Source organism: Panthera leo, chromosome B4 (assembly GCF_018350215.1).
Source record: "Panthera leo isolate Ple1 chromosome B4, P.leo_Ple1_pat1.1, whole genome shotgun sequence".
In the NCBI taxonomy this organism is placed as follows: domain Eukaryota; kingdom Metazoa; phylum Chordata; class Mammalia; order Carnivora; family Felidae; genus Panthera; species Panthera leo.
The window spans coordinates 2,771,118-2,798,849 of record NC_056685.1 but is presented as its reverse complement, the minus strand read 5'-3'; the positions used below and the strand labels follow the sequence as shown (position 1 = coordinate 2,798,849).

Below are 27,732 nucleotides of genomic sequence, written 5' to 3'. Positions count from 1 at the left end.
CTGCCACTGGAACTGAGGTCCTTCAAAACACGTGGGTCGGAGATGTGGTGTTGGCAGGGTTTGTGCCAGTCCTCTGGGGGAGGAGCCCACAGTGCCAGGACTGAGGCGAGTGTGACTAGGAAGAACAGATCCCTGGAAGCACGGGGGAGGCGTGGCTTGGTGCAAGCCAGTTTCATAAAGAGTGTCAGTGTGCTGCCGATTCCCATAGGTGGCCATTGTTTGTGCTGGGGATGGGAGAGGAAAATGGTACCGGTCACCTCCCTTGTTCCTGGAGGGGTCTCCCTTGATCCCTGTCTCTGGGCCTCGCTGTGAGTTGATCACTCTCCTTCCTGTCTGCCCCTGACATTTCTCAAAGTGCTGTATTTGCAAAGACTTTTTGGTGTACTGTCTCTTTAAAGGTGGGAACTCCACTTACTAACATCTTCTCATACTGATTTTTAGAATTACAGGCTTCGGGCGGTGCCTGGGTGGCTCAGTTGGTTGAGTGTCCCAACTCTTGATTTCAGCTCAGGTCACGATCTCATGGTTCATGAGATTGAGCTCTGCATCAGGCTCTGTGCTGACAGTATGGAGCCTGCTTGGGATTCTTTCTCTCTCTCCCTGTCTCTCTTCCCCTCCCCTGCTCATGCACTCTCTCTCTCTCTCAAAATAAACAAACAAACAAAAAAAAGAATTACAGGCTTCAGATGCCTGGGTGGCTCAGTCAGTTGAGTGTCCCAACTCTTGAATTTGGCTCAGGTCATGATCCCAGGCTCATGGGATCAAGCCCCATGTTGGGCTCCATGCTGAGCATGGGCCCTGCTTAAGATTCTCTCTCTCCCTCTCTCTGCCCCTCCCCTGCTTGCACACACTCTCGCTCTGTCTCTCAAATAAAAAAATATTTAAAAAAAATAAATAAAATTCCAGGCTTTATGCCCCACTAGGTGTAAGAACTGACAATTCTGCCAGAGTCCAGGTCGTTCTCTGGGTTATGTGCACTGATGTGGGTGTTTTTTCCTTGTGTCCCTGGGACCGAGTGAGCTTACAGTCCTCCTCCTCCGCCATCTTCCCAGCCGACCTCATGCTGTTTTGATGACTACAGTTTTGGAGTAAATCTTGAGATCTAGGATTCTATGTCCAGCTTTGTTCTTTCTCAAAATTGCTTTGGCTATTTGGGGCCTTTTGGGTTCCACAAACATTACAGGATTATTCTAGTTCTGTGGAAAATGCTGTCGGTGGTTTGATAGGGATTACACTGAATCTGTAGAGTGCTTTGTAGTGTAGGCACTTAACAGTGTGGTTTCTTCCAGTCCGTGAGCATGGTGTGTCTTTTCTGTGTGTGTCGTCTGCAGTTTCCTTCATGAGTGTTTCCGAGTTTGCAGAGCACAGGTCTTTCAACTTTTTGGTTAGGTTTATTTCTGGGTATTATTCTTTTTGGTGCACTTATAAATGGAACTGTTTTCTTAATTTCTCTTTGTACTGCCTTTGTATTGGTGTATAAAAACACCCAATATCTATGTATTAACTTTCTGAATTCGTTTATTCTCATAGTGTTTTTGGTGGACTCTTTAGGGTTTTCTTTGTATAGTATCATGTCATCTACAAACAGTGACAGTTTTACTTCGTCCTGCCTGATTTAGATGCCTTTATATTTCTTGTCTGATGGCTACAGCCAGGACTTCAGGACTATGTTGAATGAAAGTGGTGACGGTGGACATCCTTGTCTTGTTCTTGATCTGAGAGCAGAAGCTCTCAGTTTTTCCCCTTTGAGTGTGATGTTAGCCCTTGGTTTGCCGTACGTGGCCTTCGTCATGCTCAGCTGTGTTCCCTCTAACTCCACTTTGTTGATAGTTTTTATCATGAACATCTGTTGAATTTTGTCAAATGCTTTTTCTGCCTCTATCAGCGAGTCATCATTTTAATGTTAGTGTTGAATGTGGTTTGCTGATAATTTATTGATGATTTTGCATCTGTGTCTATCAGGGATACTGGCCTCCTGTTTTCTTTTATGTAGTGCCTTCTGGAGTAGTTTGAGGAACATGGATGTTAACTCTTTAAACGTTTGGTAGAATTCACCCGGGTGAAGCCTTGACTTGTGTCGAGAATACAACAGTCCCCTAAACGTGTGGGTGTTTTGGTCTTTATGATGGATTCTTTTGATGCTTGCTCATTTGTTTGCATTGCTTCAGGGCGTTGTACTTGGTTTGTGTTCCCTGGAAGATGACCACGAATGTGGTGGGACTTAGGCTCACCATGGGGCTTGGAGTGTTGTGTAGTGAAGGGTCGCTCGCTTGTGCACATATTTTGGACGAAGGGCGTAGGTCGGCCACTCGACCTGCCACTGCCATCTGTTACTACAGGTTACTTTGTGTAAAGTTTGTATTGTAGTGCGGTTCTCTCTCCTCTCTGTAGTGTTACAGACAGGTGTGCTGTGTGCGTGTGTGTGTGTGTTTAGTTGTTGAGTGAGAGACGCACATTAAATAATCTAACATTTTTACATGAGGTGGATATTTATTTTGTCCTCATAATTGACAAAATCCTGAAGAATTTAGTTCTAACCTTTGAGAAGTCTAGATAAACATTACATTAGTTTCTTCAGTTCTTTTTGATTTAGACTAAAGTCAAAGATTTATAATGTCCAAATGTACAAGTAAGGTATAAAGAGAATGTTCAGCATTGATAGGTTCCTGGTTTAGACATAGTAACCGTAACAGTAAGCACCCTGTAGTGAGAAGAACGGCGTGTGTGAGGGTGACGGCTGGGGTCTCACGCGGCTCGTGCACTTTCCGTAGGACCACCTTTGAGGTGTGTTCTGTCGTCATGGCTATTCAAAACGGGTGGTGCGCCTGCCGGCCCATGGAATGGCGCTAGCGGCTCGTCAGCAGGTTGGCCTCCAGTGAAACTTGTTTCAGCTTCGCTTTTTGTTGCTGTGCCTTTTGCAGAATAATCCGCATAAGCTGACTTTGTCGATGAAACCCGACGACAAGTATTTTGAGAAACAAACACAGAAGGAGACAGAAAAACTGAAGCAAAAGATCGACTCTCTTTCCCCGAAAGACAAGAAGCAGATCTATGAAAAAGGTCAGATGTTGAATTTCGTCCTAATTCTCTAGCCTTCCCCCAACCCCAGTGAACTTTGTGAAACGAGCGGATAGTTGGAGGCAAGTATCATTTGAACTAACACGTATCTATTGGGCACCGACAAAGGTCACAGTTGGATGCGATGGCTTCAGCCCCAGTAGGATCGCCCTGTTCTCAGAAGCTTCATCCTGTGGGTGAGGAAAGGAGGGGCGCTAGAGAAGAAAGGCATTGTGGTCCCCGCCCCCCCCACACACACCCTGTGACCCACGGTCACCCGAGGGCTGGAAGCGATTCTGCTTGTGCGTTGTCAGAGCTGTGTCATGGTGCCTGCATCTGTCATGTCTTTCACCCACAGCACAAGGACGCATTTGGAGAGAGCCAGACGCCGCGTTCACGTAACCTTTCTTTCAGTTTATCGTTGTCACTGCTCTGTGTCGCCATCGGTTGTTGCCACTCTTGCTGTGCCGAGTTTGTGAGTCGAACTTGATCGTGCGTACGTATATACAGGGTTTGGCTCTGCCGATGGTTTCAGGCATCCACTGGGGAGTTCAGAACATACTCCCCCCGGTCGTGACACACGGCGGGGGGCCGGGTGGCGCAGGCCTGGGTGCAGACAGAGACGGGTACCCAATCCCTTCCTGGGCTAAACACACCCTAAGGCCCAGTGGTCTCCTCCACATGATGTGCCCAAAACAAACGACAGCACGTGTCCACACAGACTGGAAACCACTCACATTTCCATCAGCCCGGTATATCCGTGCAGTGACAATACCGTTCAGCCACAAAGAGGAGCAAAGTACGACGCACTTCGTAGTGACGAGAGCCTCAAAAGCATTGTGCTAAGTGAAGTTAGCCAGGCCCAAACAGTGCCTGCTGCCCAGTGAGTCATTTACATGAAACTGGAGAAGCAGTGAAACTATACTGACAGAAGGCGAGTGAGCCCGGGGGGTGCCTGCAGGGAGCCAGGAGGGAACTTTTGGGGGGCGGAAATGATACCGCAGTGTGGTGATTATACAACTTCACGCGTTTGTAGAATTTATTGAATTGTATCTTTAAAACTGTGGGTTTTATCGTAGGTAAATTACACGAATACATAAAGTCTATCAGAGTAGATCTGCAGTACACAGGGACACGGCCACCCCGCCAGAATAGCAGTTGGCTGGGATCACGTGAGGGATTATCAGGTTTGTCGGGCAGCGGAGTTGGCTTTAGGTAGGAAGTCAGTAACGCTAAGGTTCAGATGATTTAGTCTAGTAAAGGTAACTTGAGCATGTAACTTGTTACTCTTTACCTTGGAGTTCTGGTTTTTGCATACAGCTCTTTTAAGCTCTTCAGGAATGTAGCCAGCTAATTGTGAGTAATATAATAATAATTCCTTCTGTTTTATGAGTGCTGGTCGTCAAGTTCCGTCTTCCTTTTTTAAACTGAGGTATAATTAATTGATTGCTTCTTGGCCTTTTGGCTGAGGTCAGCTGTACTGTCTGTTCTGATACGTTTAATATCTGATATGTTCTCTGTCCGAGGACAGTCTTGTAAATGGATGTATTAAGTTCATAAGGAAGAGATACAGTTGGTGTAGCATTATTTTAGCTTCAGGATATAGCAGTGAGTTGACATTTGTACATCTTGCAAAATGATCACAGGGCAGCTAGTCAGCACCTGTCCCCACACGGTTGCAATTTGTCTTTCGTGGGATGGGAACTCGTGACATCTGTTGTCTTAGCCACTTTCACACATGCAGCACAGCGTTCCCACCTACAGTCCCCGTGCTGTGCGGTCCGTGCCGGGACTTTAGACTGTAAGTTTGTACCTTTTGACCCTTCCACCCATCCCTCACACGCCTCCCACCAACCTCTGGCATCCACCAGTCTGTCGTCACTGCGAGCTTGGCGTTTGCTTTTTCAGATGCCACGTGTGTGTGAGATCGCAAGGTGTTTGTCTTTCTCTGCCTCATTTCACTTAGCATGATGCCCCCTGTATTGTCATAAATGGCAAGATTTCATTCTCTGTTTACAACTGAATATAATCCATTGTACGTATAACCACATCTTCCCCCACCGATGGATACCCAGGTGGTTCCCTTACCTTGGCTGTCGTGGACAACACTAACGGACGTGGGGGTACGGACACCTTTCAAGTCAGAGTTTGTTTTCCTTAGTTAAATGCCAAGGGCAGAATTGCTCGATCCTGTGATGGAATGGGACCTCCGTCTGTTTTCCACGGCGGCTGCCCCGCGCTCGGTCCGCCAGCGGTGCCCGAGGCTCCCCGTTGTCCACACCCTCAGCAGCCCGCACTCCTGGTCTTCCTGATTCTGGCCACTCTGACAGGTCGTGGTGGTTTTGATTTGCATTTCCCTGGTGGTTGTGATGTTGAGCATCTTCTGATTTTGGCCTGTCGGCCTTCTGGATGACTCCTCTGGGGAAACGTCTGTTCAGATCCCCTGCCCACTTTTAATCAGGTTATTCAGGCTTTTTTGCTGTTGAACTGTAGAAGTTCTTATATATTTGGCTATTAACCCCTTATCAGATGTAATTTGCAAATATTTTCTCCCATTCCGTAGTGCTTTTCATTTTGTTGATAGCTTGCTGTGAAGAAGCCTTTAGTTTGCTGCAGCCCCACCCGTTTTCCATTTTTGATTAAAGCCCTTTGTGGCCCAGAGCGTAATTGTAGGCCTAAGCAGCAGGGCCTGGTACATTCCTTGAGTTGCCAGACTCTTGGCCTGGCCGCAGAGATGTGCTCGGTTCTGAGAAAACCCACGAGCTCTGGTCCACACTCGCGTGTGAGCGGATGGAGGCCCACATTACGGAAACGTGTTTTTGGCTTGCGGATCACTGCGCAGTCCCGTTAAGTGTCACACGGTGCTGGGGCACGTACGTCCCGGGTGTGGACTGCGGCTCGAGCGGTCTGTGCGTCCGCGGTTACTCTGTAGAGGAGCGCGGTGGGAGCGGTGGGGCGGGACACTGACTCGGAACGGTCTTCCACTTTGGGGTGTCTGCGTCCCCGGTCACGTGCCTCGGCCCCGCCGCCGGGAGCCGGGAGCCGGGAGCCGGAGCCTGTCGCCGGACAGAGGACGGGCTGCCGGAGAGTTCTGTGCTGACCCCGGGCACCCTGGGAGAGCAGCTGCTGAGGCGAGGGTGCCGCCCAGGACCAGGGGGCCCTAGACCTGGACGGGGCGGGCTCCTGAGCTCCCGCCTGCAGACCCAGGTGACGTGGAGGGGCAGGGTGGGGGAGTCAGCCCACAGCTGGTGGGGGCCTGGCAGTCTGCGGGAAGCCGCCAAGAGCCCACTCCTTGGCATCTCCCGGAGCGAGGGCTGTGGGCCAGCCGCGGCAACGGTGCTGTGCCGGGGATGGGCCCCCAGGGGACAGTCTGGCAGTCTGCCGTCAGGTGTCGGGACCTCGGGGGTAGATGCGGAGGCCAGGTCCACTCAGCTCCTCGGACGCGTGAGAAATGAAGCTGTTTGTTTGACGGAACTGGAGACCGCGCAGTGTTTTTCCCTCGCGCACCGTTGCAGACTCTGCGCCGAGCCTCTGGGGTTCCCGCCCTGACGGGCTGCGAGGTTCTGTGACTCCGGAAGGAGGGGCCTCTGCCCTGTTTCGGGAGCTGTGAGAGGTCAGGCTGAGAAAATGTCTGCTGGAGCATTTGCAGAACGTGCGAAACCCGTGGTTGCACACGCACCGTGCTGAGGCCGGCACGGCTGGAAGGGGACAAAGCAAGTGCGAAAGTTACGAAATTCCGGTCCAGCAAGGAGTGGGTTGAAAGTCTGAAAGCAGCGGGCTGAGCATTCAGGCTCTAGTACAGTCTGGTGGGGCGGAGAGGAGCCTGAGCAAGCCCGGCCCGCAGCACAGCTCTCCGTTCACGTCGTGGGCAGGAGGGCACTTAGGAAAGCTCGGCCTCCCGGGCGGGCTGTTGTGCCGAGTTGGGTTTGTTCGGCAACGGCAGAGCTGGCAAGCCGCGGTGCCCCGGGTGGCTGCCGTCCGCGTGGGCCGGCCCGAGCGCAGGCGAGCGGGTCGTCAGACCTCCCAGCTCCTGCCCTGATTGCTCGTCACTCTGCGTGGTTTTAGGTCTGGAATTACAGACTCAGCAGAGCAAAGCTCAGGACACGTCTTGCCTGCCAGCGCTCAAGGTGTCGGACATCGAGCCCACCATCCCGCTCACGCACCTGGAGGTGGCCCTGGCAGGTCAGCGGGAGGCTCGGTCTTGTTTCTGTGTCCACGCCGGCACCCTCGTGCCCAGCCAGCCCCGTCCGGGGGAGGTGGCAGGCCGCGTGGGGAGCCGGAGCGCGTGGCCGTGCTGGGAGTGGGGCTGTGGGGGGGCGGCGATGCCCCCTGCCGGCTCCTTCCCGTCTCGCCCACTTTGCCGCTCATGGGCAAGTGGGGGCACCTGCCCGAGCAGCCCACACGTGGGCTGTGTCACTCGGGTCATGGGATCACCTTGATCTTGAGAAGCACCCTCGCTTCCTCTTTGTCTTAACGCGGCTCCTTGTGTTTACCACCACCGGGTAGTGTGTGTGCACATAAGTGGACGAGGCCTCTGGGAAGCGGGGTTAACGTCCCCCATGTCTTCACCGCGGGACGGGGGGCACATGGGACGGGCAAGGGAGCGGGGTCGGGTGTTGCCAGCCCCCCCAAGACCGCGCAGATGGCCGCACGCAGCGGGGGGGGGGGGGGGGGGGGGGGGGGGGGTGGTGGGCAGGGCAGCCGCAGGGCCCGAGGAACGCCCCTTCCGTCCGGGCCTGGCCGGGGGCGTGGGTGTCCTCGGTGGGGAGCGTTTGAGGAGGGCATACCGAAGAGTGAGGAGGTGACTGAGAAGTGGGCTGCTTGTGCCCCCGCAGCCGGCGAGACCCCCGTGCAGTACTGCGCCCAGCCCACCAACGGCGTGGTGTACTTCAGAGCCTTTTGCAGCCTGCACACCCTTCCCGAGGAGCTCCGGCCCTACGTGCCCCTCTTCTGCAGCGTCCTCACCAAGTAAGGGCCTGGGGTGGGTCTCTGCACCGACGCGCAGCTGCTGTGCCTCGGTGCGTCAGAGATCAGCTTTTAGCGAGTCGTTTTAGTTTGGAAAACCCCTAGTGCTTTTGCGAAAACGACGGTGTCCTGATCGGAAAACATCCGCACGTCGGCCACGTAGGCGTGGGGTGACCCGGAGAGGCCGTGTGGCCTCCACTGAGCTGTGTGACGCCATGACCCCTGGTAGAGCGGGCGTCCGGGTGGATTTGATATCACGGCAGGCTGCACGTGGCCCCACGGCCCGCTCCTCTTCTGGGTCTCCGTGGCTGGCCGTGGCGGGGCCACAGCTCCGTGTCCGTGTGCCGGGACACCAGGGGGACGGAACCCTGTAGCAAGTAGGCTGGTGCCCCCGTCACACACGTAGGCTTCACGTCAGAGGACACAGGTCCCGTGCACCCTAGCGGAGGTCATGGGAAGACACCTCCGACCTTCGCCGCGTTCTTGCCCTCGCTTGAACACAGCCCCCCCACTTGTCCTTCACGGCACAGCCGTTTCTGGGGGGCCTCACGGGTGTCACCGTGGCCTCTGTCCTCTCTTACCTTGGGAGCTAGAGTTAGGCTGTTTCTTCCAAAAGCATCACCCGTGCCGAGAGGACTTCTTTTCTTAAAAGCTCACAGAGGCCGGTTCTCCAGATCTCCTTTCTGAGACCGAACACTTGAGCAGATAAAATCTGGGCCAGAACGTTTTAGAAGCAGAGAGAACAGGAAGCATTAAGAACGCGGGGAAGCTCGGCCTCGCAAAGCAGGGCTTAGGGTTCCGTGCTTAGCGCCAGGCAGTGGCCGCCTGTGGGCTGGGCGGGCGGGATGCCGCTGACTGGAGTCCCCGCACACGTCGTGTCCGCCTGGAACGGGGCGCGAGTGGTGGGCAGGTGTGGTTAGGGGTGTGGACGCGGGTCGCTAGAGGCTGTGGCCACGGTCGTGCCAGGGGCTCACGGCGGAGGGTGGCACGGCCCAGACCACACTGGTGGTGGGGGAACCCTTCTTTGCTCTGACAGGCTGGGCTGCGGCCTTCTGGACTACAGACAGCAGGCTCAGCAGATCGAGCTGAAAACGGGGGGCATGGCCGCGTCGCCCCACGTGATCCCTGATGGCACGCACCTGGACGTGTACGAGCAGGTAGCGGTTCCCTCTGTGTCACTGGGTGCTCCACGGCGTTGCTCCAGCATGTTCTTTGTCCCTGAAATTAAGTTGTCATTTCTTCCTTTTTGCATGGTTTAGGGTGTGCTGTTTTCATCCTTCTGCCTTGATAGAAACCTGCCGGACATGATGCATCTGTGGAGTGAGATATTCCACAGGTAACTACCTGTAAAGACCTTCCTCCTGGGGCTTGATCAGAGGGCTGAGTCTCCAGTGTTGTGAAAGTAGGAGTTTTTACTCATTTGTCGTCTGTGGTTTCTGCCTGCCTCTTAGTCGTCATTCCTGTGGACGTGTAAAATTTCCGACGGTGTTCGCATCGTCTGGAAACCGACATTTAATGAACTTTCCGGATCCCGAAAGGGGTGTGGCCGGGTCTCCAGGAACTGAATACGTTTTTATTTTCCCCGAAGCCCATGCTTTGAAGAAGAAGAATATTTCCGAGTGTTGGTTACGATGTGTGCTCAAGAGCTGTCCAACGGAGTGCCTGACTCGGGGCATCTGTACGCGATGGTCCGAGCCGGCAGGACCCTGACGCCGGCGGGGGACCTGCAGGAGACCTTCAGCGGGATGGACCAGGTGACTCACCGGCCAGGGCCTCCAGCGCTGGCGCCGGACTGTTGTGTCCCAGGAGAGCTAAGTCCAACCGATCGCATTTTACGGGGAAAAATTCCTGTAATTCACCTTCTTCCCCCCACCCACCACCCCCAAGCCTGGCCGGCGAGTCCCACACACGGCACGGCCAGATTCTCGAGTCGGGGTTTGGCTTCCGGACGGGCAGGGGTGCCTGGGGGCCCGCGTGCAGGTGTGGCTTTCTCTGGCTCAGGTGAAGCTGATGAAGAGGATGGTGGGCATGAGCGACGTCAGGCAGGTCCTGAGGAAGCTGCCTCACATCACGAAGCACGTGCTGAACCGTGACAACATGAGGTGGGGCTCCCGCCGGCTTCTTGGCAGCCCTCCTCCCGCTCTCCCCGTTCCCCAAAGCGCGACCGTCAGACGTGTCTCCCTCGAGGCGGCAGCACAAACCTGCCTTCCGCTCGGCCGTCGCGTTCTAGCCCTCACGCCCTCTGATAACCAAGAACGCGTTCTTCACGGGAGAAACGTACTTGAGAATAGTAACAGCTGTGGAGGGTGGGGAGGAAGCAAGCTAATTTAACCCTGCAACTGCAAAGTAGAGTTCTTGCACACGTTTAGTTACGGTGGTTCCAGAAGTAAAACTGCAGATGCTCCGTAAGCAAGCAGTCGGTGAGCCCGAGGGAAGGTCCGCTCGCTCGAGACCAGAGTAAACACGCAGCGTCTCTCGTGAGAACAGGTGCCTGACGGGATGAGGGAAGCCGTGGCACCGGTGACTGTCAGTCGGCCCTGAGCATGAAGGGAATTTTAAAATGACTGACACGGTGTATTTTTGGCATCTCACTGTCAAGGACACAGATCTAGATTAGCCTCTAGTTCTTTCTAGAGCTCCCCAGTGTCTTCCCCTTTGGTCCTCAGGAATCACGGCAGGTTCTCCCCGACCACTGGGAAGACAGTTGTCCTCAAAAAAAATTGTCTTCATGTTTATTTACCTTTGAGAGAGAGAGAAAGAGCACAAGCAAGGGAGGGGCAGAGAGAGAGAGGGAGACACAGAATCCGAAGCATCTCCAGGCTCCGAGCTGTCAGCACAGTGCCCGATGCGGGGCTCGAACTCGAGGACCGTGAGATCATGACCTGAGCCGAAGTCGGACACTTAAACCGACTGAGCCACCCAGGCATCCCTGGGAGGGCAGGTGTCTTAAGCACTGTGACCACTGGGACCTTCTGTTTCCTTCTCCATAAAACACTGCTTTGCGTATTCATGGCAGGGAATGAACGACTGTGTGCGAAGCAACTGGTGTAGCGTCTGGGACAGTTAGCGCCGATCCGGGTGTCCCTACTGTTAGTGACAGTAGCTCAGGGGCTAGGGTCCAAAGGAAAAGAGGGACAGCGTCTGTGGTCTGGACCTTTCACGCGACCGGTACGTGATAGCAGGGTTTGTGGTGCCGTGGAATTGAGACTTGTGTGAGAATCGTTTGGGAGAGCATGGTAATTCCTTGGCAACTTAAACTTCTCCGCTTTAATGACCGGTTCATGTTTTCAAATTGATTTTCCTCCTAGACAGTAATTTAGGTTTTCCACTTTCAGATAATGTTAGCCCTTGGCAGATGGCGATACGTTGTGTGTTCTCCTTAAGGGACGAGGACACAGTTCAGTCAGTGTCAGGCGTGCGGTCACTATGTCCTGACAGCTGGTCCCCACCTGCAGCACTGAAATAACGGGGGAGCCTTTTTGGAGAAGGCGGCTCTATTACTTCTGTATTTGGCTACTGTTTCTCTTTAACAGTTGAAACATTATTTGATACAAAAAGTAAATACGTAGTATTCACTCCTTTGTGTTATTCATACAAAACGTGATGAATTAGTAAAAGTGTTTTATTTTTTCAGTAAAGCTTTCCTACATATATATGGCTTTTTGAACAGATGCTCCGTGAATGCTACGCCTCAGCAGATGTCTCTGGCAGAAAAAGAGGTCGAAAAGTTTGTTCGAAACGTTGGTCGGAGTAAGGCAGAGTGGAAGCCGGGGCACCTGTCCGTGGTCGAGGTGAGCCCTCGCTGGGTGTGGGCCCCGGTGCTTACATCTGCAGCTGCCCCCGTCCTGAGTGTGGACACCCTGTCCCGTTGAGGGGAGGGAGCAGAGGACAGCAGGGTTAAGTAGCTTGCCCAGTGTCAACCCAGGTGAGAGCTTAATTCAAACCCCACAGTCTGGCCTTCCATCCTGCGTTCCCTTCTTGTCACTTGGGCCTTTGCAGTGGGCGCTTTCCTGATGCGGAAAAGCAGTGGGTTTGAGAGCCTCTGTGCTAGCGGGAGAGCAGCCAGAAACCCTCCTGCTCAGGCGGGTCTCCCGGCTGCTGGCAAGGCCCCTCAAGGGGACTCTGTATCGCGCGGACGTTTGTCCCGGCCTCCCAGGCAGAGGCCAGTCTGCTCTGTTAGCCTGCAGAGTGCATCTTCGTGCAGGGAAGGGTGACCATCCACAGGCTTTGCAGACAGGACTCTTCGCCGTGTCCCTGTGTCCCCCTTCGCTGTGTCCCTGTGCCCGTTCCCCGGTCAGGACTGGTCAGCCTGTCTTCCAGCAACAGCCTTGCCTCTCCCTGAGGCTCTGAGAACCTGCAGACATTACACTGGTTTAAAACACTTAGCATGTGTGCCCTCACGCCTGTCACTGGCTCTGAATTTTCGTGACCAGACCTGAAGTGTATCAGGTGAGTTTGGGGGCTTTCTCACTTCTCTTGGAAACTGTATTTTCAGAAACCCGCCCCCAGTGGGTCCAGTGGAAGCACGCACATTAGCGGCCCCCGAGTCCTAAGGAAGCTGATCACGGTAAGTTCACACGGCCCCGGTCACCTGGGAGGGGCAGCGCGGCTTGTGCGTGCCCTGCTGGTGTGGGGGACACGTCCCGGGGGTCTTGTGCTCCTGTGGCGTCCCGGCCGGCCGCCTTCACCGCGAACTGTGCAGCCGGCGCTGCGGCCCCTCCCACGCTGCCTTAGCGGCTGTGACGGTGGTGTGGTTCATCACAGATACGAAGACTTAACGTGTTTCTGGGGACGAATGCAAAGACGGGGTCACGCAGCGGGCTGGGTGGAGACCACGTAGGAGGGAATGCTCCTAGTTGAGGAACTACGTGTTCCTTGGGTCGGGGTTGGGACATTTCATCGTAAAGCAAGAGGCTGTGAGGAGTGACGGGGGTCAGCGCGCTGCCCTTGGCCGTGAGCCTGCGAGTGGGAGCCAGCACGGCCACGCCTGTCTCCTCAGGACCCCACCTTCAAACCACACCAGATGAAGACACACTTCCTGCTCCCCTTCCCCGTGAACCACGTGGGCGAATGCGTGAGGACTGCCCCCTACACGGACCCGGACCACGCCAGGTGCGGGGGCGGGGAGGGCCCAGGAGGGCGCAGGGCTGCTGCTGGGCTCGAGGGAGAGGGGGGTCTACGTTCGTAGGAACTGAACTTGTGCTCTGTACACTAAGCCACGCAGACCAGGCCACGCACTTCTACTCTTAAGTACATTTAAAGCACGACCATGTTGTAAGCACTCTTGGGGAGGAGGAGTATCGTTTTTCCCCTTTCCTTTGTATTTTACAGTTTTCCAACTGTGAACTTGTGTTCCTTATATAACACAGAATATTTGACAACACATGGGGGTGAACCCCTGGTCCCTGCTGGGATGCGGGGAGCCCGTCTGCCCAGGTCTGGCCCGGAACGCCCACGAGGCGAGCACCTCCCCCACCGCTGTCCGGGCGGGGCACCCTTTCACTTCTCCAGATAACGTGTGGAGGGCCAGGGGCTCCGGGTGTGGCCGCTCTCTGTCCTGTGAGGATGCCTGCTGGAAGCTTCCAGCTCGCTCTCCCAGGACGTGAGCCCCCAACAGGAATGTGGGACCCACTGGTAGAACTCGCTCTGTTGGAGTGTTTTCTCAGGGAGGGTCCCCGTAGAAACGTACTGAAGAGATCCCCGTGTTTCGGGAGAGAGCGAGAGAGATGGCAGGTGGGGGTTTAGATGAACGAGGGTCTGTACGTGTGCCCGAGCGATGAGGTTCGTGACCTCACATGATGAGACCTTCAGTGCCCCCTGTGCGCTGTTCCAAGTCGAGAGGGATGCCCCCACCCCTCTCCCCACCTCTCCCCGCAGCCCCCGTTTGAAAATTCATGTCAGATTTTTCTCCCCGTGTGTGTTCTCGGCCTTAGAGAAGGGGAAGGTGTAGCATGTCTCACTGTCTGTTAAGTGAGAGCCTTCTGGCGGGAAGGGTACGGTTGTAACACGCGGTCTTCAATCCGTCTCAGCCTCAAGGTCCTCGCGCGTCTCATGACGGCCAAGTTCTTGCACACAGAAATCCGAGAGAAGGGCGGCGCTTACGGCGCAGGCGCTAGACTCGGCCGCGACGGGATGTTCACGTTTTACTCCTACCGGTGAGTGGGCCCCGCGCTCCGCCACCGGCGCCGCTCACCACCCGAGGGCTGCGCGTACGCGGCGGGCGAGCCTCTGAAAGAGAAGCGTTTCCCCTTGTTTCTCGCTTCTTGGACGCAAAACCACACCCGGCAATGTCCTCTGGGTTGTTCGTGTCTAGGAGACGCAGTAGTGACGGGAAACCTTTCGGCTTAAATACTGCGGTTACCCAAGATCAAGATTTAGTTACCGAGGACTGGAGCTGAGAGCTTTCCGGGCTCCCAGCGATCCCAGAGGCCCGGTGTGGGTGCCGGGCGTGGAGCTGTCGTGCCCTGACTGCTCCCGCCCTTTCCTTAGAGCGGTTCCTGAGTTTCTGCGGACCCGAGTTAGAAATCTGCTGGAAGGAGGAGTTTGCCGCCCCCGCCTCTCCCAGGTCCCGCGGGGCCTCAAGGACTTGTGCGCAGAGCGGGGAGGGCTCCCCGGCTGTCCTTGCAGACTGGCCCGCTTACGGCTGCTTATGAGACATTCTGGGTGCTCCTTAAGGAACTGAGGGCTTTATCCAACCATCCTCAGCGTGTCTGGTCTGCGTGAGCCTTCTTCCCCGTCCACGTGGTTTCCTCTGTTTGTGAATTCGGGGGGTAAGGGTGAAGGGGCGAACGCATGAGTCTCTCTGGCCTCCTAGGGACCCGCATTCGACAGAAACGCTCCAGTCTTTTGCGAAGGCCGTCGACTGGGCTAAGGCTGGGCGATTCACACAGCAGGACATCGACGAGGCCAAGCTCTCCGTCTTCGCCTCCGTGGACGCCCCTGTGCCTCCTTCAGACAGAGGTACTTGCCGTTCCTGACGGACACGGTCTGAGCTCTGCCAGGTCCCCGCCTCCTCGGTGACACACACACTCGGGCGGGGGCCGGGGGCTCCATCACTCCAGGGCTTGGGTGGTCTGAGGCCCAGGGGTGCCGGGGGAGGTGCCAGAGGGGCACCCCCCCTCAGCGTGGCTTCCGCCCCTGGCGGGGGGAGAGGCTTTGCGGGAAGGGGCCACGCAACAGCTTGACCTTTGCTGGAAGAGTGTCTGCCGGGTGCCCTTGGAGCAGGTCAGCGCGGGAACTGGCTTTTCTGATGCCCGCAGGGCTGGAGCACTTCCTGTACGGCGTCTCGGACGAGCTGAAGCAGGTGCACCGGGAGCGGCTGTTTGCCGTCAGCCACGACAGTCTCGTCGCCGTGAGTGACAAGTAAGTGCCGCGTGACGAGTGTCCAGAGCCTGCGGCCCGCGAAGGCTCAACGTGTGGCCATGGCCCTGACCCTGACCTACCCCTACCCCCCCTCCAGGTACCTCAGCGTCGGGAGGGGCACGCGTGGCCTGGCCCTGCTCGGACCGGAGAACGCTAAAATCGCTAAGGACCCGTCATGGATAGTCAGATAACACGTCCGTGCTTGGGAGTGGGACGGGACGACAGGCAGGCACGGCCCTTGAAGGGAAGCCTGAGCTAATTTAACTTGAAAGGTGGGAAAGTTACTGTCCCTCCCTCCCCCATCTTGGTCATGTGTCACTCTTGTGTGGCCGGTCAGACCAAACTCCTCTCTTAGAAGGAAAGACCTGATCATGATGGTATATTCAGTGCTAGAGACACACAGATTATAACTCAGAATTTCTCATCGTCTAAGTGCTTATTTCATCTACAAATCATGGAGTATTTATTTTAAAAATTTAAAAATAAAGGGCAACTCTGACTCACCCGTACTTTCTTTAGTCATTATTTTAAATGACCTTTTGCTACAGGAGCTCCTGGGGCCCTTATTAAAAAATGAGTAAGTGAACAGAGGTATCCGACGTGCATTGATGTGTGAACCAGTGTGGTCACAGCCAGGCCCCGTGGAAAAGTCTGGAACAGATGGGTGATACCCAGGGCGGCCTGGTAAGCATTACCCTTCTCCCACCGTCTCCCGTGTTGCTCACTGTGCATATTTCAGACAGAAAGCGCACTGGGTGCTGGTCCCCGTCTGCCTCTCCGCCCCTCAGCAGATCTCCGGACGATGCCTTTCCTGCATTCGGGTCTGTAGCCTGGGTCATTTCGCGTCTCTAGACGACAGAACAGGCAGGAATGCTCTTCACTGAACACAGATGTGAGGTGACCATCTTACTGCCCTCAGGGAAGCAGGGCCGTCCCCGTCCCTCTGCCTGTGACTGCCCACAGCCCCGAGCGTGGGTCCCACCGGACACTGACTTGCTTCTTCGGTAGGAGAACCTTGGCGTCAGTGTGCGGCTGGGAATGAAGTCCGCTGTGTGAGCTCACCTCGTTCTGAAGACACATTCCCAGTTTCTATCACTTACTCCACGTGTGGAGTCACTTTGGGACTTGGGCCACCTCCACGCACCTGGCAAGGGTACCGTGTGTCAAAGCGGCATCTCTGTTGCCCGCGATGACTTGGAACGTGCACTGATCCCTGTCAAAACACTCCGTCAATACCTGCCCATGAAACTGCCGACAAAACCTTTATCCTGAGGATTTAAGTGCCTACCTAAAAAACTCAATTGAGTCCCATGGTTGGAGTTTTAGCCAAACGTTTAATTCTACTGGATACACGTTTGAAAGCGGGAAACAGTAGGGGACGCAGCAGACAAGTCGTGCTGGAGCTTTGGGGTCCGCGGGGAGAGGGAGACAGGACGGGGGGCTCTGTGACCGGGTGTTAATGTCAGCAGAACTCACGCGAAGTGCCGATAAATAACTTAAGTGTTACAAAAACGGGCGGTAAACGGGAAGTCGGAAGCCGCGCCAGCCGGGCGGTGCGGGCCGGCGGCGTCTAGATGGCGGCAGGCTCCTCGTGGCCTCGGTGGTGCACGTGCTCCAGCTGGCCGGGGTCGGACACCTCGTAGCTGGCCTTGTACTTGGCCAGGATCTTCATGAGCGGCCGCAGCTTCAGCCACCACTGCTCCTTGGGGATCCGGTGCCTGCGGACGGGAGGAAGCGGCCGTGAGGACTGCCCGCGCCAGCCGAGGCGGCCCAGGGAGGCGTGGACGGTCGAGCGGTTTCATGAGGTCCGCGAAACCGTTCTATACGCTCCTAGAAATCCTGCCGCTTCTACGTCTCGTGTTAATTCCGAGTCACTTACGATCACGAGTTGTTGACCTTGACCCCAGCAGCGGTGTCCCTCTGTCGCTCACGCTTCTAAGGGCAGTAAGGTTTACGCGCGCGGTTTTATTTACTTACTCAAAGTCCGTTTCCTTCTTCAGCTGTGCCACAGGTTGGAAAAGAAGGTTTCTTTTGCTTATTCCCAGCACGCAAATGGAATCATCGGTCACAAACCTTTTTCCTGTAAAGTAAGTGGTGTCAGAGCAAACGATCCGTCACATCGAGGACAGAAGGAGCAGCGAGGGAGGAGGGGTGCGGGGCAGAGAACTGATGCCTGGTGCCCCTACCCCACCCCACCTCTGAGCAGGAGGCGAGGCCCCCGATCTCTCGCAGGGCTTCTGACGAGGTGGGACAAGTCCTGGGGGACCACTGCACACGACCGTGCCAGGGGCGGAGGGCGGAGATGAGAAAGTGGGTGGGGGCGTGGCCTCCTCTCGCACACTCAACCCAAGCGCTGCCGTTACCTGCACTTAGCGATCGCCCCCAGAGTGCAGAACCCGGAAGGGAGCGCCCTAAGAGTTGGGGCTGAGTGTCTCCCTAAATGCTGGAATCGGAACACTGGCATCAACTGCAGAAAGTTGTTTCACCCACGGCCTGGGTGAAATGTTACCGGGAGGTGGAGGCTCACGAGGGCACCTACGAGACCAGCTGGAAGTTAAGGGCATGAGCGTCCTCAGGGGACTGGGAAAAGAAGACCCCAGACAAGAAATGTACGAAACCGACGGTCGTGGAAAGAACCAAAACCGGAGTCGGTTCTTTGAGACTAAAGCCAGGCTGGATGTATTTGCATTACTGGTTCTTAAACGTTGGTAATAAACGCAGAGATCTAGTCAGCCTGGTCAGGAAGACGGGGCGAGGACAGGCACCCACACAAGGAACCAGCATCTGCAGTAAAAGGGGGTTATGAGCGCCACAGGCACCAGAAAATTCCTAGACTAGAGCTTCCAGAACAGATTAAAGACAGCAGGAGCAGCTCTGTAAACTTCAGGGAAACCGTGCTCCACTCTCCCTATGACGGAAGCAGGAGGCTTGAGGGGGTGGGGTCTCAGCCCTCCAGAAAGCAGGGCAAAACTCCCGTCTCTGATTTCTGCAGGGAGCCCCCACAGCCTCCTACGACAGAGCAGGCTGGCACCCCGCACCTGCCGGGGACAGGACAGCAGGGACATCACCGAAGGGGAAGGCCATCACAGGATATTGCACACCGGCCTGTGCAGGGCCAGGGAGCAGGAAATCAGGTGCAAAAAAGGCACGCGACGACCTCAGTCTACACAAAAGTGTGTGCAGCTACCCTGCTTTTACGAAAGACTGCGTTGGTACCTGTTTCCGTTAACTAAAAACCAAAGATTTTTTCTTTTACAAAAAAAATGACAAAAAGTGCAAAGAGCGTTGAACTTTGTTTTGCAGGGAGTGGGCAGGGGCAGCGAGACTGGTGCCACCGGGCGCCTTCCCTGGGACACGCACACGACACCCGCACACCAGCCATGCGAGCCTTGAGCTGTGTGTCCTCTGGGCTTCACCTCAATTTCTTTCGTGCACCCTTAGCAGCGTGTGTGTCCTAAGTGGTTGGGGGTGGGGGTGGGTCTAGGGATGCTCAGGAATTTTCTGGCATAAATGAATCGCTTCTTCACTTTATACCATTTTGGCTTACGAGATGGTTTCATAAGATACGAAAAAGGCAGAGTATCCTTTTGTGACCAAACGAACACGTAGTGAACACCAGTAGCCTCAAGTATCAGAAGTTTACCAAAGACCAACAGCAAACGTTAACTGCAGAGAGACCTCAGAGGACAGTGATGCTTCGTCAAGGAGCACTGACAGTGTCCCCTGTTCTCACTGGGGCCGAAGCCTTGGCAGGAATCCCGCCATCACAGCAGCTCTTCAGAGTTCTCTGGAGTAAAACGCACACCCGCGAATGTAAGTTTGTATGCACACGGAAAGATGTCCATGGATGTGAAAAACAGACCTACGATCTAAGAGTGTGAAAAACATTACTGATCATATGCTCCGTTTACAACAACCGTATTTCTGTAGGTCAGCAATTCGTAAAACAAAAAAAACAAAACCTTACATTTTTTTAAAATATCAAGAAGTTAAGAGTAAACTTAGCAGAAGATATGCAAGATCTTTATGCTTTAATAAGAGATAAGCGGCGCCTGGGGGGCTCTGTCGGTTGGGTGTCCGACTGTGGCCCAGGTCATGATCTCACGGCTCGTGAGTTCGAGCCCCACATCGGGCTCTGTGCTGACAGCTCGGAGCCCGGAGCCTGCTTCGCATTCTGTGTCTCCCTCTCTCTCTGACCCTCCCCCGTTCATGCTCTGTCTCAAAAATAAACGTTAAAAAAAATTTTTGTAATGTCAATTCTACCTGCAAATTCTTGATTAAATGTAATTCTCTCAAAAAACCCCACAGAGTTTTTGGTGGGCCCTAACAATCGGATTCTATTTCTGTGCCAGCTCACAAGGCCAAGAATGGCTGGAAAGTGGAAGGAGGACCGGCTTATCCGTAATTGTCCATAAACCTGAACGCTGCAGGGGTCAGTTACCGAGTGCCCCAGGGTGACTCCAGTAACCCAGATGGTCCCGGTAAGTTTACACATAGCTGGTCTGTGATGGAGACTAGACCCTTCTCACATGGCACCCACGTGACTCTCCACACGAAAATGAACTCAGACCTGACGCTTCCTATCAACTCCAGTGGATCAAACACATTGACGTAGAAGGAGGCTTTAGAAAAAAAAGCTCAGATCGTAAAGGAAAAAGTATACCGGCTGCATAAAGATTCGGAGGACTTCGTTAAGAGACGAAAGTACTGAAAGCCCACGGAACAGCAAGACCTTGAGGTAAACATGAGGGAACCGGGCATTTCCTTCATCGCTTTGGAAGGTCGCCTCGACGCCACAGCAAAGCTGCCTCGTACCCACAGCACAGCCGTCGTCCGCAAGTGACGGGGAAATCGCACACCCCGAGGGTGAGCCTGTGGCTGGCGAGCACGTCTACCCTGCCGGACCGTGCATGCCAGCGGGACCCGGGGGCGGGGGCGGGGTTCCAGCGCCGGAACCCCAGACACGCGCACACCCACGCGGCAAATCTGCAAACCCCAACGCGACATCAGCGGGCCACGCACGCTGTGGGCTTATATGCGCCAAACTACGAGAGCCTTTGAAGGTTTCGTGCCAGGTGGCGGGACTCCAGGAAACAATGGTTCTGCGATCCTGAGGCCTCCCCCTGGTGGGAGGGAGTGGACCGTGCGGGAAGGACACACTCCGGCTTTGAAGGCGCAAACGGCCCAGGCACCTGCCACTTCCTGGTTTTCGCCGAAAAGAACGGTCACGACTGAATCCAAGTCTCAGGTGTGCTAAGTACAAGCCGGATCAGTGTCGGAGACACAAGGGAGGGTCAGGTGCTGGGGCCTGCCACCGCAGCCCAGCGTGTGCGCGGCTCTCCGTGGCTGTGGCGGAGGGAGGCCCCACGGCCACCTGAGCGCCTCCGCCACTCCCCGGCAGGGGACAGCATGGATTCGGACACCCCTGGTCACGACCCCGACGCCAGATGGCTAGCGGGGAGTGTCGTGCGCGGCTCGAGGCGGGACGAACCGAAGCAGGAGAGGCGCCCCCCTCCCCGGCGCGGGGTTCCGCCCTCCCGCCGACACTCGGTACCTTTCCCCTGAGCCTCCTTTAGCTTTGTGCTGAGCCACTGCATGGCTCTGGCGGAGATCTTGGTTCCAAAGTTTCTGTCAAACGGTGAAGGCGCTCCACCCTGTCGATCAGAGTCACAGGAAACGTCATTTTAAAACCGCCGTGAGAGCCGCGAGTATTGAGCAAAACTGACATCGTATTTTCAGGAGACTGTGTAAGCAGCACTTCTGGGGGTTTCTGTTTTGCTTTTGCAAGTTTTTACCTCCTTGTGTGTAGTCGGGGCCTGTAGCCGGAGCCCAGCCTGTGAGGCGGCACCCCAGTACTCGCCCCCACCCCAGCCTGGGCTGCGCAACCCGGGCTTCATTATTAGAATCTTCTTTCATTCAGGATTTCTTAATCGTATTTGGGGATGGGGAGCGGGTCACGGTTTCCTTTAAGAATGTGATCCCCTCTGTGGGACAGTAGCGTCCACGAAAATACACAGATGGGCACCAGGTCGCCACGTCAGTTGAGGACGGTGACGGGCCCTTTGGAGGAATGAGTAGACCCGAAGTTAAAACCCCTAAGACGGGGGCCTGGGTGGCTCAGTCAGTTAAGCATCTGACTTCGGCTCAGGTCATGATCTCACAGTCCGTGAGTTCTAGCCCCGCGTCGGGCTCTGTGCTGACAGCTCAGAGCCTGGAGCCTGCTTCGGATTCTGTGTCTCCCTCTCTCTCTGCCCCTCCCCCACTCACGCTCTGTCTTTCTCTCTGTCTCAAAAATAAATAAACATTAAAAAAAAGAAAAAAAATTAAAAAAAAAAAAACAAAACCCTAAGATACCGGTGGGGGTTTGGGGGGTGGGGGGTGGGGGGTGTCGGGACCAGGACAGGCATGCTGCCCTTGGTCCACACCCGCCTCCAGCTTTGACCTCTGGGGCATGCCTGCAAATCAGAGCCACCCCAAGACTCCTCGAAGATCATTCTGACTTCGTGCAAACCTCAAGGATCGGTTGATCCATAAATAGGAAGGCCCGGTGTTGAGGGAAGCACTTGACTGTATGAAAGTTGATAGCTTTCCCTACAGCACCCTTCCCCCCCGTACCCAACAGAATTCCTAAAGCTGGTGGTGTTTAGTACAGCTTTTCAACAGAACATCGCTTAGTGAAGGAAGCGCCAACGGGATTAAAACCACCTTCCAAGCACACATTCCCCACCGCGGCTCAAACAAGGCCTCCCTGTACAGAGCCTCCGGGGCCGCGGCCACATGTCGCCGTGTGTCCCGGCCCCACCTGCTGCATGTGGCCCAGCACGTTCTTCCTGCAGTCGAACACGCCCTTGCCCTCCTCGGAGTAGAGGTGGTAGATGAAGTCCGTGGTGTAGTGCTCGCTGCAGCTCTCGTTCCTGCAAGGGTGTGGGGGGAGGGGCTCCTCAGCGGGAGGGCGTGAGGGGGTGGGTGTGGGGGGTGTTCAGAGCACACGGGTGGGGGTGGGGGGGTGTTCAGAGCACACGGGTGGGGGTGCACAGCGGTGGGTGGGTGGGGTGAGGGTGGGGGGTGTTCAGAGCATGGGGTGGGGGGTGGGGTGAGGGTGCGGGGTGTTCAGAGCAGGCGGGGGGCGGGGAGGGGGTGCTCAGCAGCGGGGGTGGGGTGGGGTAATGGTGTGGGGTGTTCAGAGCACGCGGGTGGGGGAGGGGGTGCTCAGCGGCAGGGGGGTGGGGTGAGGGTGCGGGGTGTTCAGAGCACGCGGGTGGGGGAGGGGGTGCTCAGCGGCAGGGGGGGAAGAGGGGGTGGGGTGAGGGTGGGGGTGTTCAGAGCACGCGGGTGGGGGAGGGGTGCTTAGCGGTGGGGGTGGGGGGGTGAGGGTGGGGGGTATCCAGGGGAAAGGGGTAGGGGAGGGGGTGGCTTGGCTTGGAGGAAGGGGTGGGGGAGGGACTGCTCAGCGGCAGGGCATGAGGGGTTGGGTGTGGGGTGAGGGTGCGGGGTGTTCAGAGCATGCGGGTGGGGGAGGGGGTGCTCAGCGGCGGGGGTGGGTGGGGGGTGTTTAGAGCATGCGGGGGGTGGGTGGGGGGGTGTTTAGAGCATGCGGGGGGTGGGTGGGGGGGTGTTTAGAGCATGCGGGTGGGGGAAGGGGTGCTCAACGGCGGGGGGGTGTGGGGTGACGGGAGGTGTTCAGAACACGCGGGGGGGGGGCGGTGGGGTGAGGGGGGGGTGTTCAGAGCATGCGGGTGGGGGAGGGGGTGCTCAGCGGCGGGGGTGGGTGGGGTGAGGGGGGGTGTTCAGAGCACGCGGGTGGGGGTGGGGGGTGTTCAGCGCGGGGGGGGGGGGGGGGGCGGTGACCGTGCGGGGTGTTCAGAGCACAGGGGTGGGGGGGGGCTCAGAACACGGCAGCGGGTGGGTCAGGGCTCAGGGTGTGACCCTGCAACGGCAGCCGGTCCCGTTGCGCTCCACGCGCCCTTCCCTGCAGATGCCAGGGACTTAAGCACATACTTGACTTGGTGAGATCGTAAACAACACAAAGCAAACTACAAAGCAAAAGTGAATTTTTAAAACGTGCCCTTCAGTGACTTTAACGCAACGCGCAATTACTACCGCGTTTCTTCGGGACCGTGGCAGAGACCGGACTGCTGCCCCTGCGCGCTCAGACCGTGAACCCGGATGGTTGTGAGAAGCCGGGGCGGGGGGCGGGGGCGAGGAGGCGGCGTCCGTACCTGAGCACGAGTCCCCTCTGGATGGTGGTCTTCATTTTCTCGGTCAGGTGCTCCACGTTGGCCTAGGGAAGAGTGTTCCGTTCGTCAGGCGCCCTCCCTGTCGCCCGCGGCGGCCCCGTGGCACGGACGCACCTGCAGATCGCGGATGTCGAAGGGCTCTTCGAAGATGTAGGCGGCGTCGGCTCCGGCGGCGAGCGCCCCCATGTTGGCCAGGTAGCCGCAGTAGCCCCCCATGGTCTCGATGATGAACACGCGGCGCTTGGTCCCGCTGGCCGACTGCTTGATGCGGTCACACGTCTGGCCACAGAGGAGGACGCGGGTCATCCCACCCACCCCCGGGGCCCTGCCGCTGCCCACCGCGGGGAGGGGGGGAGGGGGCGCCTGGGACCGGCTCACCCCCGCTGCCCACGTGGCCCCACGGGACCCGGGCGCCCTGACATCTGAGGGGCTCAGTGGGAATTTCTGTTCGGTTGGTTTCTTCCGAAAAGCTCCCCGTGACATTTGGGTTTTGGGCATCGTCACTCTGTCTGTGAACGGCACGTCACGCGAGGGCACCTGTGTTCTGGGTCAGATAGCAGCTCCCCGACCGAGGTCCTGAGGCCGCTTACAGACCCTCGGCCTACAGGTCTCCCACGGGCCCTCCTCGAGACACTGGCTCAGGGACCCCTGTCCACCGCCTTCCCACTGCCCCACCAGTCCGGACCACCACGCACACTCCGGGGGCCACAGCGCCGCTCACCGGGCCCGCCCGGGACAACCGCTCCGATCCAGCGCTAGCCTTGCCGGGCCCCAAAACGGCACCTTTGAGTACCGGTCAGGGCCCCTCTCCGGGCTCCCCAGGCCGGCCCTGCTCCCGGGGTGTGGAGTCTGGAGGACAGGAGCCCCCAGCGTCACCGGGTCCCGACCCCGCTATTTCAGCCCGCCGCCCCCTCCCGGGTTCCTAAACCAGCATGGACAGCAGCCCTGTCCCGGGCTGGTGGTACACGCGGGGGGCGCTCTGCCTTGGGTGGGGAGCAGGAGGAATCCAGGGGTGCTGATACACCCCCTGGCCTGCTCACGGTGGGAACGTCCCCTCCCAACCGTGGGCGCCCCGCAGGGGCAGCCGGAAGATTCTCCCAGCGCGATCCCTGGGCTGGTCCCGCTGGCTAACATTTCGCCTCACCGGGGCTTCAAGACCACACATCACGTGGAAACAAGGTGGAGCCGAGAGCACAGTGAAGACAGAAAAGGGCCCGTGGACCTGGGTGTGAGGACGCGGTCCTGCCGGGCCCAAGAGCTAGGAGGTTAGACAGCCCCCAGGACGAGGCGTCTGCTGAGCGCGGCTTGGGGGGACCAGACCCGGCGGGGCAGGGGCGTGGTGGGTCCCACCCAGCACAGACCCCTGGCGGAGCCACGTGAGCACCAGAGGCCCGACCCCCGGAGCCTCGCCGCGCTCCGTGGCCGGTGGCCGCTTCGTGGCCTGCCCGAGGGCCTACCGTACCCGCGGAGAAACAGAACTCCAAGCAGGTCACGGGTGGGAGCCGCCAGCCTGGGAACGAGCCTCTCGGGGGCCGTGGCCCTACTTCCCTGCTCCCCTCCCAGCAGCAAATTCGGTGAGCAAAGGAGCACGACACTACGGTGCACGTGTCACGAGCTAAAGGCTGCGGCACAGCGCGTTGGGGACGGAGGCCCGGAGACAGCCGCCCCCGTCCCCTCACCGTGATCCAGCTCCGAACCGCCAGCCGGGACCCAAGCTGCCGTGTGCCCGGGGCCTCCGGCAGACAGGGGGCTCTGTGTGGCAAGCGCGGGAGCCCGGGGCACACGAACGTCAAGGACGCGGCCGACCCCGGGCCACCGCCCCACACCAGCCCGCCGCTGGGCGACAAGTCCTCGGCGAGCACGGACCAGACGGGGCCAGGGCAGAGCCCGCCGGACCCTCCGGCACGGGACACCCTCCCTGGGAGCAGCGCCCCCCACTGCACAACCACGGGCCACGGGTGGTTCCACGCCGTGGCCGTGCCCCGCTGCCCCCGCAGCGCTCACCCTCGCAGTCCCCTGACCCCCGTGGCGTGCCCCCGGACTCCCGCCAGGCCCTCCCCGGACACCACGTCCGGGCCGGCTGTCGTCCTGAGCGCGAGCACAAACCCGCGCGACAGCAGGGCCCCCGGGGACTAGGGGTGCAGACCCCACCCAGGACACGGGAAGAGGCTCCCTGTTTAGCCGATGAAGGTCAGCCCTCCCCACCACAGGGAGGGTCACGCAGCCGTGGAAGGTGTGACGTGAACTCCGGCCCGCGGGAAGTAACGGGAACTGTGGCTCGTTACTCCTGCAGGCCCGGGGGGGTTCCTCCCCTTGCCCCGCGTGTCCGGGCAGGAAGAGGAAGTCCCTAGAATCTGGCCTGACCGGCAGTGTCGCCAGAGGGGCGACAGGGCCCTCTTACCTCTACCAACACATTGAGGCCAGTGTCAGAACCCATGGAGATGTCTGAGCCTGGGACGTTGTTGCTAATGGTGGCCGGCACGGTGCAAATGGGGACGCAAAACTCCTGGTGGCTGTCACGTGCCTGGGCCAATAGGACCGAGCCCTCGAACGCCTGAAGCAGTGGGGTGGGCAGTCAGCGGGGCGTCCCCGGCACCTCCCTGACGCCACCGGGCGGGGCCGCGTCCTCGTGGGCCAGGGGGATGTCCTCACGGGCCAGGGGGCGGCAGCTCGGGGGCCTCAGTGGGGTGAGATGTGGGAGCGGGGACACCCACGGGCTGTGGGGCGTAGGGTGGGGGGCCTCCCGGAGGAGGGGACGCAGGCAGGTGGCAGCAAAGCAGGGGCCGGCGTGTCAGTGGGGGACAAGCAGCCAGTCCCTTCTTGGTGTCTCGGAGGCGGCGAGGGAGGCCGATTGGGAGGGGGCTTAATTCAGGGCCCGCCTGGCAGCTTTGTGCAGCGGGTGGGGGTGCAGGGCCCGGCCAGCGAGGCCTCCACGATGACCCAGGTCACTGGAGCGGGCCGCCCCTGCCCCGAAGGTGGCCGGAGGGCTTGGGCGCACCTCTGCTGGTCCCCGGGCCCTTGTCACAGGGGCGGGGAGCCCCAGCGCTGCTCTGGAACCACAAGGTGAAAACGTTTGCATCTGATGTCACAGAAGGGAGCGGTTCTCAAGGAGGGGGCAGGCGCTTGCGGTCCCTGCCCTGGAGCGTTAACCGGAATGTTCGTTAGCGGCCACGGGCCCACCGCCCACCGTCCCCGAGGCCCCCAGGCTCGCCGAGCGGCTGGACACTCTGGCAGACCACCTGCGGGCGAATGGACCCCCGGACGGTCTTTCCTCGTCCCGCCTGCAAGGCCCCTGTGCACCTGCTACAGGGACGTGCACGTCTGAGGGCGGCGGAGGGGGACCCACGCCTCCTGGAAAGGCGTGTGCTCTCTGCTGCCTTGTGTCTCCCCCGAACACATAGGGTTCTAGGGCGGCTGTGGCCCGAGGACACGTGGATGGTGGGCCCGTGGCAGGTTAGTTCGGGGAGCGGCCCCAGTCCACCTCAGACCACGTCAGTCACACGGGGCACCGGCAGGGGTCACGGGGAGTCACGAGGGGCAGCCCCTGAGGCCGGGAGGGCTCTCAGCAGCAATAAATGGGGTGTCCGTAACCGGAAGCACCTTCCACGTTCTGGTTCCTGTTGCTCCTTTTTCCCTCATGTCCCGAGAAAAGGAGGGGGACCCTCCAGCGGGGACGGGGGGACGGGCCAGCGGGGAAAGCGAGCGCGCAACTCTGGGGACAGACGTCCCGCCCGAGGTCCTGGGGGCAGGGACACGGACGTCCACTCCGGGCGCGTCTCACAGCACAGCACCGCCAACCCAACCCGGGCGCTCGGAGGAAAGGCGAGACGTTCTGGGGGCGAATAACACTGCAGCCGCCTTCTCGGCGTCCGCGGCCACACGGGGCTCAGCCGCCCTCAGCTGTGGCTCTGCCCACGTAGGAACAGCGTTCAGACCCCTGCTCAGACGGGGTGCTGCGACGCATGACACACAGAGATCCGTCGGGACAAAGACGAAACAGCCAAAGGACAGGACCGTCACAGTAAGATGGCCTCTGGGACCCCCGCGGCGGCCGGATGGCCAGACCCGTCCCTGGGCACTGCCGACATCCCCTGGGGGCAGAATCTCAACG

The 27,732-nt window shown here is 57.9% G+C and overlaps 2 protein-coding genes and 1 pseudogene across 8 annotated transcripts in view; 2 read left to right on the top strand and 1 right to left on the bottom strand.

Annotated features, from left to right (window-relative positions):
* PITRM1 (pitrilysin metallopeptidase 1) overlaps window positions 1-15,893 on the top strand; it is a 43,238-nt gene extending 27,345 nt beyond the window's left edge. For all 5 annotated transcript variants that reach the window (XM_042944740.1, XM_042944744.1, XM_042944741.1 and 2 more), the window contains 14 exons: window positions 2,922-3,060; window positions 7,123-7,239; window positions 7,893-8,025; window positions 9,059-9,179; window positions 9,282-9,358; window positions 9,611-9,776; window positions 10,024-10,124; window positions 11,693-11,813; window positions 12,518-12,589; window positions 13,022-13,134; window positions 14,052-14,177; window positions 14,837-14,982; window positions 15,282-15,384; window positions 15,482-15,893. In XM_042944740.1, coding sequence (XP_042800674.1) covers window positions 2,922-3,060; window positions 7,123-7,239; window positions 7,893-8,025; window positions 9,059-9,179; window positions 9,282-9,358; window positions 9,611-9,776; window positions 10,024-10,124; window positions 11,693-11,813; window positions 12,518-12,589; window positions 13,022-13,134; window positions 14,052-14,177; window positions 14,837-14,982; window positions 15,282-15,384; window positions 15,482-15,575 — 1,629 coding nt within the window. In that variant the 3' untranslated portion in view covers window positions 15,576-15,893. The remainder of the gene's footprint in view (window positions 1-2,921; window positions 3,061-7,122; window positions 7,240-7,892; window positions 8,026-9,058; window positions 9,180-9,281; window positions 9,359-9,610; window positions 9,777-10,023; window positions 10,125-11,692; window positions 11,814-12,517; window positions 12,590-13,021; window positions 13,135-14,051; window positions 14,178-14,836; window positions 14,983-15,281; window positions 15,385-15,481) is intronic.
* On the top strand, window positions 4,503-4,615 carry LOC122225776 (annotated as a pseudogene).
* Window positions 15,894-16,698: 805 nt separating the features above from the next.
* Window positions 16,699-27,732, bottom strand: part of LOC122223808 (phosphofructokinase, platelet) — a 54,978-nt gene continuing 43,944 nt past the window's right edge. For 2 of the 3 annotated variants that reach the window (XM_042944745.1, XM_042944747.1), the window contains 6 exons: window positions 23,736-23,900; window positions 23,604-23,665; window positions 22,187-22,298; window positions 20,939-21,038; window positions 17,362-17,464; window positions 16,699-17,102 (listed from right to left, as the gene is read on the bottom strand). In XM_042944745.1, coding sequence (XP_042800679.1) covers window positions 16,955-17,102; window positions 17,362-17,464; window positions 20,939-21,038; window positions 22,187-22,298; window positions 23,604-23,665; window positions 23,736-23,900 — 690 coding nt within the window. In that variant the 3' untranslated portion in view covers window positions 16,699-16,954. Of the gene's footprint in view, window positions 17,103-17,361; window positions 17,465-20,938; window positions 21,039-22,186; window positions 22,299-23,603; window positions 23,666-23,735; window positions 23,901-26,022; window positions 26,176-27,732 lie in introns of all 3 variants that reach the window. The other variant, XM_042944746.1, reaches the window with a different exon arrangement.